Here is a 12,324-nt window from a genome sequence, read left to right as displayed (position 1 = left end):
GATAGCTGGGAAACCAGCATAGGACTGTTCCAGACCCCCCTGAACGTGGGTGTCAGTTAGGAGGCCTGGGCAGTCTATGGGCTCTGGCACTGGATCAGTATTTATCCCGAGCATAGGAATGGACTTTGGGAGCCCATTTCACATAGAGGGATACTCTCTCAGCCTAGATACATGGGGGAGGGTCTAGGCCATGCTCTAAATGATGTGACAGACTTTGAAGATCCCAATGGAAGGCCTCACCCTTCCTGGGGAGCAGATAGGGGATGGGATAGGGGGTTGGTGGTGGGCAGGAGAGGAGGGGAGGGAAAGGGAACTGGGATTGACATGTAAAACAGGGTTGTTTCTAATTTAAATTAAAAACAGAGAAAAAAGAACAAAGGAATGAAGGAAGGAAGGAAGGAAGGAAGGAAGGAAGGAAGGAAGGAAGAAAGGAAGGAAGGCCGGTCTGTATCATTAGAGGCTGGGCATGTAGCTCTAGGTTTAAACTCCAGAACTGCATAAGCTGGTTGTGGTGAGCCATGCCTGCCACCCTAGCACTTGAGAGGAGAAACAGAAGCTCAAGACCATCCTTATCTATGCAGCAACCTTAAGGCTATCCTGGACTTCCTGAGATATTGCTTCAAAAGAAAAGATGGAAAGATTGAAAGCAACCACCCGAATGAATGAAAGTCAGCAATTATATTATCAAAAGAACTTGATAATCACCAAAACCGTGCCCATTCTTTACAGTTAGCCTCACGTTTCTACATGTGGGTGACATAGATTTCAGATTCTCTAATATCAACTCTGTGATTTCATTTTTAAAGTTATTTATCTCTATTTTTATTGTAAGAGTCCTGCATCTATGCCTGCATGACAGAAGAGTGCATCTGGTCCTCCTGCAGATGGTTGTGAGCCACCAAATCATTTCTAAGGATTGAAATCAGGACCTCTACAAGAGCAGCTAGTGCTCTTAGACACTGAACCTTCTCTCCAGCCCTGTCTGTGATTTCTAAATGTCTATTTAATAGGAATAATTGGGGCAAGATAAAGAACAAAAACAATAAAAAGAAAGAGACTCTTTAATGTAGAATTGAGAAGATAAAAGTTTTAAAGAGACACAAGACAACACAACAAATCAAGACACCTGCTCTGCATTCTCTGAGCTGTGGTCCTATGCTTCCATTCTGAGAATTCAAACACTCATTCTCTCAAGAGTTCATTAACTCCAACAGAAGAAAATGTTCACATGTCATAACAAGAGATGACAGAAACCATCACCTGACAATGCAGTGTTATAGCACTAAAAGTGATAATAAACTCTGGACTTTTAACTTAATCAAATAACCAAGGGTCAGCTTGTCCTAGAGAGAAATGGCACAATGCAATAGTAAAGGAGAATGTGTCCAGCTAAGTTTCTCTCCTTTGTAGGTGTTATGGATTTCATTTATTTATTTAGTTAAGTTATCTATTATTTCTAAGTGTATTTTAGAAGAGAGACAGCCAGAAGAAACCAAGGCTGCTGAATTATGTGTGAGTACGGAACTATAATTGCCAACATCCTAATTTCTATGCTACATAAGATAGCCCAGAAGTCAGAATCACTTCCCCCTAGAACAATTGCCTGGATGTCCCCACAGAAGTTGCCAGTGAAGTGTGGACTAGATCCTGTCTCTCTCTATTCATGATCCCACGAGGACAGGTCAGTTTCAGAGAATAATCACCATTGGCAGGAGGTAGGAAAACATAATAACAGTCAAATATTTCTTGACATTGATTTGAATAGAATAGAAAGGAAAAAATAATTTTTAAATTTCGTCCACAAATTTTCAGTTCCCTTCAAAAAACAACTGAGAACATGACGTATTTTTCATTTAGTTTTTTTTCCTCTTAAAATTCAGTTGTCCACTCAAGGTCCAAGTATTCCCCAATTGACAAAAAAGTGGCAGAAAATCATTTCCAGATGAAGAAGAGGAGCTAAAGAAAAACCAGTCACAGGAGTTAGAATACTGATTCTAATTCCAAGATACACAAACGTTGATGTCTTCAAAGGCTATGGGGAACTTTTTTCTCTACAGAAAGAAGTCAGGGAGACTAAAGAGGGAAGGGAGGAGGCTCAAGAAAGAGTCAAAGCAAGGTAGATGTGGCGGCTCATCCTTGTAGTGCCAACATTGGAAGGCTGAAACAGGAGGATCAGCAAGAGTTTGAGGCCAGCTTAAGCTACATAGTAAATTCCATGCAAGCCTGGGCTACATAGAAAGACCCTGTCTCAAAAAAGGCAAGGCAAGGCAAGGCAAGGCTTGAGGCAAGGCAAGGCAAGGCAAGGCAAGGCTTGAGGCAAGGCAAGGCAAGGCAAGGCAAGGCAAGGCGGTCTGGAGATAATGCTCGCTGGTTAAGAGCACTTGTTACTCTTGAAAAAGGACCTGGGTTCACATTTTCAGCACCTGCCTGGTAGCTGACAGCCATCTCTAACTTAGGTTCCAGGGGACCCAACACACCTTTGTTATCTGTGGGCACCACACACACACACACACACACACACGCACGCACGCACGCACGCACGCACGCACGCACGCACGCACGCACGCACGCACGCACACGGTGTACATTTATACATGCAGGTAAAACACTGACACACATCAAATTGATAAGAGATCTTAAACAAAACAAAAGAAAAGATAGAAGAAAGAGGTAATGAAAAAGAGTAGAGGGGTGGCTGGAGGAAAAAGAAGATGAGGGAGGAAGTTAAATGAATTCATAAGGAAAAGAATGGTGGAGAACTGCAAGGACACGGCACTGAGCTGGGCTTGGGGTTGTAGTTCAGAGGTAGGTGGAGTAGAGCAGACAAGAGTAAGAGGCATGGCCAGGACAAAAGTGAACCCCTGACCTGTGTCAAGGGATGTTCATATTGCCAGCCAGTGAGGGGCTTGTAATGTAGACAGAGACTCAAAGAAAGCCAAGAAAGTCAATCAAAGGGGGGAGGATGAGTTAGATATTAAATATAGATAAAATTGAGCTCTATAACGTAGAATACCATGATTCTATGATAGAAAACATTATTCTGTATATCACTTAATATTAGGATATTAAAAACTAACATGACACACAGTTTGACAGAAGGACTGAAATCTGTCCCCAGAAAGCAGGAAAGGGGGGTAAGAGTTAACTCAACATAACTTCCCTTTTACAATTTTCTGTGTTATGGTACATTGGTAAGCTCTCATGGACCATCCGTATTAGCCCCACGTTCAGCATGATCGGAACCAGCAGAACAACCCGGATCTGACCCTAAGTGGGGGAGTGTGGAAGAAGGAAAGCTAAGTCTCCAATGGCATTAAAGAAGGACAGAGACATCTGGTCATATCAGCAGGGCGATCAGTTGATACTGAAGGGCACGATTTATTCATAGATCATCTTAAGTAACCATCCAAAAGTGGGGCAAAGGCAGAGACATCTATTATCAAGTTTAAAGGGCTGATAGCATTTCCCTTAATCCTAGAGACACTCCTTTACAGCATTTGCTCAAGCCCTCAGGCACTCCACACCAGCAAGTCTCACTAGCCTTCAGGGTGGATGTAGACCAAGGCTGGCCCTGGCTGTAGACCCTGGCCCAAGGCTGTTGTTATTTAGAATATGATCCATTCTCCACCAAGGCCAGGCCATCTGGGGATGATCAGCCAACATCTAAAAGACAATAGGAATTCTGGGCTTTCCTGAACTCTTGGAGGAATAGGCTTCCAAAATATACAGGGCCCCAACAGTAAACATGAAAATAAAATCAGCCTTGACATTGGTCTATCCCTTGATGACTCATAATTATGTCACATTGTAGACACCTTGTAACTGGAGAGTCTAAATAGCCCTGATGGAGGACTCAGCACAGCTTTGGCAGATTCAGAGAATTCATTCTTGTGTCTCAATTTCATGAAAGTGGTTTCTTACCTCCCCAGTTCACAATGGACTGGAGTGGGACCTTAAATGGACCCAAGGCCACCAGTTTCACAAATCATACCAGCAAAGGGGAGCCCATGTCTTCTAATTTCCATATTAGCATATTACCATATTTCAATAAATGCATTCTGTACTTTGGGGGGAGCATCACTGCTCCCAGAGAGGAAATTCTGAGCTTCATTTCCTGTAGGGGAAAGTTGAAGCTAAAATATCATCAAGGACTGGAATACTCACCGGCCCATCAGGAAATGAGGTAGTGATATTAAGAAGCACCCTAGGCCCATAACCACACATCCGACACCAATCATGATAGGCCTGTGCAGTTTAGTTCCAAAATAACTCACGAATATAATCAGCAAAAGGTTTCCTGGGAGGGGGAAACGAGAATGCCTGTTTCAGTAAAGTATTATCACATCATAGCCAACAGCCTCTCCAGCATTTGCACTCTAGTGTTCATTGTTTAACAACCACCTTAAGAAGCCAGGCGTTGGTGGTGCACGCCTTTAAACCTAGCACTCAGGAGGCAGAGGCAGGTGGATCTCTGAGTTTGAGGCCAGCCTGGTCTCCAGAGCAAGTTCCAGGACAGCCTCCAAAGCAATACAGAGGAACTCTGTCTCAAAAAAACAAAAAACAAAAAAAAAACAAAAAGAAAAACAAAAATAAACACCTTAGGAATATGGGGATAGGGCTGGAGAGATGGCTCAGCCATTAAAGGCTAGGCTCACAACCAAAACTATAAGAATATAGGGATGGGTGCTTAGGAGGTTTGTGCAATAATAATTATATATATATATATATATATCCAAAGTTTATCCTCCATACTGGAGAATATTACTAGATCTATTCAGGGTTATTTAGCCCTTGGGAATGGATACAAAAGCAAGTCTCAGGCTGCAGATCACTCCCAATCTCTCCTCTCTTGTCTATTCTATACAGAGTCAAATGAATTCATATTTTTTAACGTACTGTTAAAAAAAAAAAACCTTTAGGACTCAACATGGCCAAGCCAGATGCTTCTGCTTCTATTGTTAAGCTGACTTCATCCCAGCATAAAGTATTTGATGGTTCACCTTCTGCACAAACCTCCCCTTCACATTTACCTGTCCATTTCTCTGCCTGGCAAACCTTACTCCTTCAGGAGACTGTCCTCCCCAGCACAACGTGTTCCATAAGAACTTGGATAACCGACCAACTGAACTTGCTGCATCTACCACACTAGAATCTGTGTAAGGTCTGTGTAAGACATTCGTCCTGACTATACTGTGAAGGCCTAGGACATAGGTAGCAGAGTAAGCATTAAGGAGCTTGATCCTGAGAGACAGGATGGAGCATCCTCAGTGTGGGTTAGCTACTTCACAGTCCTGGTTTTCCTTGCTGTTTTCAATAAATGCATTAAATGCTATTTCGCCTTGAAAGAAGTAAAAACTATGATTAAACTAGAGACGAGAGGCACCAAGACTTCCAGGACGCTTTGTTTACAGAGAGCATCTTTCTCTCCTTCATGCTTTTTACTCTCATATCCCAGTTTGTCACCCAAAATCAGGGGCTAAAGTTCATTCACTCTTAGGAATTGTATGGGCATAAGTCAAACTCAGGAAAGCATCCTCATCTTTCTAGTGACTAGGAGTGGAGAGCTGCCAGTCTCACAGACACAGTAAGGCAAGAGGAGTATTTGCTCTCCTTCAGAACACCAGCTCCTCCAGGCAGCCCTCTAATGTGCCATGGAAAGGCCTTAGTGTCTCTTTCAATTATTAAACGACGGGATTATATAGTAATACTCTAAATCTTCTGTCACGTGTTAGAAAAAAAGGGACCATGTCAGGGTATGTGGCAAAAATTAGGTATGACAACTGGCATGTTTAAATAGTGGTTTCTTCACGCACAAATCAGGTTATTCAATCACATCAGGAAGCATGTAACTCAGCCAAATCAAATAGCCTCATGCAGGAAATAAGGAGAGAACGTCAATATATAATGCGTAAGTGTAAAAATCACTCACCAATCTCAAAGCTCCCATTGATAAATCCAACGATAGATGTGGGGATATCAAATTGTCTCTCTATCTGTGTGAGCATGGAATTCATATAAGTTCCTGATAGTGACTTGGATACAAATGCCCATGTTAGTGCCACCAAAAACATCTAGGAAGGAAAACATTAAGAAAAAGTGAGAGCTTTGTTTTCCATTTATATATCTGGCATTTACTGACAAACAGGGCTGGGGGATATTTGCACACTGTGTGAAGATGCATTGGTGTGATTGGTATAATAAAAGGCTGAACAGCCATTATCTGGGCAGAATGTATAAGGGAGATTTCTGGGAAGAGAAAAACGGAAGAATATGAGCACTCAGGAGATTCTAGGAGACTCGGGAACTAGGAGGTAAAAGATGGAAGAGAGGTAACACCGTGTGATAGAGTGCATTAATATAAATATGTTAAGTTATAAGAGCTAGTTAGGAACAAGCCTAAGCTATAGGCCAAGCTTTCACAATTAGTAAGAAGTCTCTGTGACATTATTTGGGAACTGGCTGGTGGGACACAAAAAACAACTTCTTACAAAGCAGCCTCTACCACGAGGTAGAGGATTGTATCCAACATAAACAACCCTTGAACATGGGAGAAACTTCAAAGTGTAATCTCTCCTCTATCATAACGTTGTAACTCTGGAGATGCAGACTTAGAATAGTTGGTTCGCAATGGTGAGTTTTGAAGATAGGTATGGATTTGTTCTTTTATTAGTGTAACTTATTCATACAGAAAAACATGCAGTTACTCTATGTAGGATCCATCTACTGATGGATCTTCAGCATTGTACTATTATCTGCAGGACGTGTGCTGTCAGCTTTAAAGAAGGGAGGGAATAAAGCACAGAATTACGCCACAGCATAGTTTCTATAGTAAGCCTAGTATGCTCTCTCTGTAGGAATGACAGGTCTCTGGATGTCCTTGGCCAGTTCAACACTTTGTCCTCTTTGTCTACATTCTTAAGAGCCACAAGCTACATTCTCACTAGTGGAGGCAATGGCCACAGCAAAGTGACCTGTTTTATTTTTCCTCCTAGGGCAATATGCCCTATAACCCTTTATCTCAGTAGTTCAAGTGGCACCTATGGCATAGAAACCCAGGACAGAACATTTGGGGATCCCTCAGGTGCTGGATATACCAGTAAGACACCTCATTATTTTGAGAGATGCAGTGAATGAGCTTCCTGTTTCCCTTCACTTATCTTCCAGCAGCTGGTTGATGTCAAATGTCATCATCCCAGCTTCTGGAACTTCTGTGCTATCACACCTAGAATAATAGACAAGACACCCTGTGTTAGATTAGTATGTACTGTTGGTAAATTTATTGCCACAAAGCCAATTAATTTGGATAAACCAGAACAGATAGATAGATAGATAGATAGATAGATAGATAGATAGATAGATCGATAGATAGATAGATAGATGCAAAAACAGAACTGGGAAATGTGAACACCATGTTCAGTATAGCCCAATAGTACTCTATAATGTAAGGTAGTGTAATTCCAGCTCCAGATGTGATGGGAGATGGCATTGTGTAAATATGTTTGTCTTATTGGTTAATGAATAAAGCACTATAGGCCAATAGGGAAGCAAGATAGATGGGACTAGGAGAGGTGGAGGATTCTGGGAAACATAGGCAGAGTAAGTCACCATGTAGGACTTGAAAGGAAAGGAGTAACAGGTCCAGACCCTTTCTCCGGCAAGAAAAGACCATGTGGAAATACTTAGATTATTAGACATGGGTTAATAATTTAGACAGAGCCAGCCAATAAGAAGCCATGGCCAATGACCAACAGCTTTATAACTGATAAAGTGTCCCTGCATTTCTTTGGGGCTGAGAAGGGCAGTGGGACCTAGCCGGGCCAAGAAAGCTCACAAGACATAGAAGTTTCTCTTCAAACTCTACATGACATTGGCAGAGATGTTCTCTCTTCTCACTACAAATCTTTCAGGGATGTAATTGATATTTGATCATTTTTAAATGAGTTTTATAATTCAGGTCCTGTATTTAAGAGCAAAGTCTTTCAAATTAAGAAAATCAGGTTTGCCAGGTGGTGGTGGTGCATGCCTTTAATCCCAGCTCTCAGGAGGCAGAGGTAGGTGGATCTCTATCACGTTCGAGACCAGCCAGGTCTACAAGAGCTAGTTCCAGGTCAGCCTCCAAAGCCACAGAGAAACCCTGTCTCGAAAAAAAGAAAAAAGAAAGAAAGAAAGAAAGAAAGAAAGAAAGAAAGAAAGAAAGAAAGAAAGAAAATCAGGCTTGGGGAGGTCATTTATTTGATTTATGTTTGGAAGAAGAAAGCTAAGCAGATAATGAGCACACAGCTCTTTCTCTAAACTATTCAGTTCTGGGCAGAAAGTGAAAGAAACCAGTGTCCATGCTGGTTCAAGCTACTCCTACATAAGATCTGTGTTTATAAAGCCAGTCCCACTGACTATTCGCCTCAGCACTCTACAGTCTGAAGCCAGCTCTCTCAGAGCAGTCTTTTCATTCCTCCTGAGGGAGTTCTCCTTTTTCTCCTTTGTGTAAGTGTGTGCATGTTCATGTAGGATGAGTTCTTATATGTTTATGCACATGAGAACACAGAAGACAACCACAGGTGGAATTCCTGAAGCTTTGTACATTTTTTAATAACAGGAACTCTCACCTGCCTGGAATTCACCCAGGGAGCAAGGCTGGCTTGTCAGTGAGCACCAAGTATCTGCCTGACTCCATCTCCCCACACTGGGATTGTAGTTATGTGTCACCATGCCAAGTTTCTATGTAAGCTTGGGGACTGAACTCAGGGCCTCATGCTTCCAAGGCAAGTGCTGTACTGATCAAAATATCTCCCCAGTCCCCTTGAGAAATGTTTCTTTCTTTTGTTTAAAAATGTTATTAAACAAAAAGATTATTTCTTTCTTCCTCTCTTAGCAGTATTTTCCAGGTTTTGTGAGTTTTGGTTTAGTTTCTTGTTCCTGTAGATTAACCAGGGCCATATGTGTAGCCATTGGGTTAGAACTGATGGTTGGTGCCTGGGTAATGTCATCAGTGTGTGCATGACTGAAGGTCATTAAGGCCATCTTTTCCCTTGTCCTGGACACCTTTCATAATGATTACATTTCTAACTTTAGGAAGCAGGAGTCAAATGTAGGCCATTTGACTGTCCTAACATTCTAGACAGTTCTAAAGCCAGAGAAATCTAATTATTTTTAAACAATTACTTCTAAATATGACTTGTAAACTTACAGTTTTAACATTTTCCCACAATATCTACTGTTGTTAAACTCCAAAGTAACTGTGGTGGTTTGAATAGGAACGGCCCTCATAAACTCCTCGGTTTGAATGCTTGACCACCAGATAGTGGCACTAACAGGAAAAGTGGCCTTGTTGGAGAAAGTGTATCAATGAGCCTGGGATTTGAGGTTTCAGAAGCTCCAGCCAGGCCCAGTGTCACTCTCCTCCTGCCCCTCTGGATGTAGAACTCTTGGATCCCTCTCTAGAACCATATCTCCCCATGGCCCTCTTTTTTCCCACCATGATGATTATGGACTTAACCTCTGAACCTGTAAGCCAACTCCACTTAATGCTTTCCTTTATAAGAGTTGCAGTGGTCATGGTGTCTCTTCACAGCGATAGAAACCCTCACTAAGACAGTAATCAAAGACAAACTTTGAGAAGTAGTGTCTATGGTGGTGTTTGTGTTTATTGTATCTGGTTCAAAACCACTTGTAACTCCAGTCGCAGGGGACCCAACACCTTCTTCTGGCCTCCAAGAATACCAGACACACAGTGGTGAACAACATACATGAGGGCAAAACATCAATAAACACAAAACAAGACAAATATTTCAAGTAGCTGATACATCTTAAAGGTGGGGGAAGAGGTATAGTATGGGAGACACCAGCCAGCCTCGAGGAAGCAAGATGTGTAGAAAATGAGGTAGCATTTTTAGTGTAAGAGCTAGCTAGTAATAAGCTTGAGCCATCAGTTACCCATTTATAATTAATATTATAATAATATATAATTATAATATAATATTATAATAATTAAGTCTCTGAGAGATTATTTAGAAATGGCTGTAGGGCCGGGTAGGACAGAAAGCCTCTGGTTACAGTACAGACCAGGAATAGAGGAGTTTCATGATGTGTGTGAGTATCTGGGTCTAATCCTTCATACCAGTAGTTTAGAATAGCCCTTATAGTCAAGCATGCACATACATATAGAGACAAACACACACAGAGACACACACAGGTCTCAGAACGATTTTTTTGTCTTAGAAAGTAGGAGTACTAATACCCTTTTCAGATGAAATACACTGAAGTATAAACAATTTGCATAACGTCAAAAGTGACGCATCCAGTGTGCGTCTGGCAAAGGTTAGGAACCAGGGGCCCTGGGCTCCTGAGAATAACGTGAGAACGGAAGGATAACTGGAGGGGTTGGGTTCCAATAATTCATGCAGCACTACAGGTAAAAACACTTTCTAGGGCTGGGCTGAGTCTGAGGCCTCCCTCTCTTTTCCATTAAAGTGTGGAGTCCTCTACATGTGACTGAGATAAGTGACCTTGTGATAGGATGACATAGGAGGCAGCAGCTTAGAGCGGAACTTCTGAGGGATCTGCAGAGCCCCGGCCAGTGCTCAGATGCCTTGGGGTAATACAAGCTCACATCTGAGATGCAAAGAGGCCTTTGGAACTGAGGGTGACAATCATCTCTACAATACGGAAAACCACCAAAACAGCTCACAGAATGGACATTTTTCTTCCAAATCAACGATTGCAGGATTGCCAAAGCTTGAAGCAAATATTTGTGTGACTGTGTCATGAAGTCATCTTTGCATATTAATCTACAGAGCACTTCTGTTGGGGAACTGGTTCCTAGCTGTGACCCCTGACCTTCTGTCAGGAACCCCAGAGCAGAGGGCTGAGCACTGGATTGACCTCTGACCTCACACTAAATTCCAGCACAGTGTAATACACACCTAAAACATTTAAAATTCTATCCCCCTTTAAGACCCTCTAAATCAGTGATGCCCAACCTTCCTAATGCTGGGACACTGTAACACAGTTCCTCATTTTCTGTTTACCCCGAACATAAAATTATTTTCATCTGCTACTTCATAAGTATAATTTTCCTATTGCTATGAGTCATAATGTAGATATCTGATACGCAAAATATCTGATATGCCACCCCTGTGAAAGTGTCATTTGACCCTTAAAGGCATAGTGACACACAGATTGAGAACCACTTCTCTAAATGATTCTTATTAAGTGTTAATTATCCTGGTTAGACATCCTAACTATAAAAATTAACTTCTTTAAGGCAGGAAATTAACAACACATTGGGTAAAATGGCTTTGGCACTGGGAAACTTCATGTGAGCTGAGCAATGCTGCAAGGACTTTCAATGATTGCTTAAAAGACTCACACATATATTCATGCACACATGGCTACACGTGCAAGCAATCCATACCTTGATCTTGGAAAAGCATCTCACCCCATGAGCTGCAACCCTTTTCTCAGGTTCTGCCATGTTCTTCCGGTTGTTTCCAGACGTCTATATGCTTTATGTCTTACTGCTGCCTTTGCAAGAAAACAGACAGTTGCTAATTAAATTATTTACTGAGTAGTAACAAGTCATTAAAAAAAAAAACTCTCAGGACCGGAGTGCAGCTTTTTAAAAATATTCTTAATATTTTCAAACGTAATTCTTTATTGATTCTTTGGGAATTTCACATCATGTACCCCAATCCCACTCACCTTCTAGTCACTCCATACTACCCCTCAACACTGCAGTGTACCCAAAAAAAAATTTAAAAAGCCCCACTCCTCCATCTTTCCAAGGCCTCTTCATTCATCCTAGTGGCATCAGGAGCTGTGGAGTGTCATGGAGTATACTCCTTTGTCCAATCAGCTCGCCCCACAAAATGCTCAATTTATTAGGTTTTTGTTTTGTTTTGTTTTTATTTGTATTTATTCTTTGTGGCTTTCACAGCTTGCTTTCTGATCCCATCCATCTCCCTCCCCATCCCAAAATAAAATAGAAGAGAAAAAGAAGGGGAGGAAGAAAGCAGAACTCTCATCATGGGAGCTGCCGTGTGACACAGTGAGTCACTTAGCAAACCCCTTTATCCATACATTTAATCACTGGTCTCGTCTCTGCTGCACTCATGGTGATGGGCCCCTCTCTGAGACTCTTCCCGGACACCCTGTTGCTGCCCTGTGTCCTTGAGATCCTGCAGCCTGGATCCACAGGATTGATTCTCCCCACCCCACCTCCCCATGCCTCCGCAGATCACAGACGGTGGATATTGGGGGTGGCAACACATAACCCTTATTATGGACCTGGTAGTTGCAGGGCTGGTCAGCCTGCCACATCTCCCCTGT

The 12,324-nt window shown here is 42.0% G+C and overlaps 1 protein-coding gene across 1 annotated transcript in view; it reads right to left on the bottom strand.

The window, feature by feature from the left end:
* Nucleotides 1-11,470, bottom strand: part of LOC100771487 (solute carrier organic anion transporter family member 1A5-like) — a 42,996-nt gene extending 31,526 nt beyond the window's left edge. The window contains exons 1-3 of the mRNA XM_035448602.1: nt 11,411-11,470; nt 5,930-6,071; nt 4,165-4,297 (exon numbers count right to left, since the gene is read on the bottom strand). Coding sequence (XP_035304493.1) covers nt 4,165-4,297; nt 5,930-6,071; nt 11,411-11,470 — 335 coding nt within the window. The remainder of the gene's footprint in view (nt 1-4,164; nt 4,298-5,929; nt 6,072-11,410) is intronic.
* Between the last annotated feature and the right edge of the window lie 854 nt (nt 11,471-12,324).

The sequence above is a fragment of the Cricetulus griseus genome, chromosome 8, assembly GCF_003668045.3.
Source record: "Cricetulus griseus strain 17A/GY chromosome 8, alternate assembly CriGri-PICRH-1.0, whole genome shotgun sequence".
NCBI lineage: Eukaryota > Metazoa > Chordata > Mammalia > Rodentia > Cricetidae > Cricetulus > Cricetulus griseus.
Note: the sequence above shows the minus strand (reverse complement) of the source record. Positions and strands in the feature narration are given on the sequence as shown.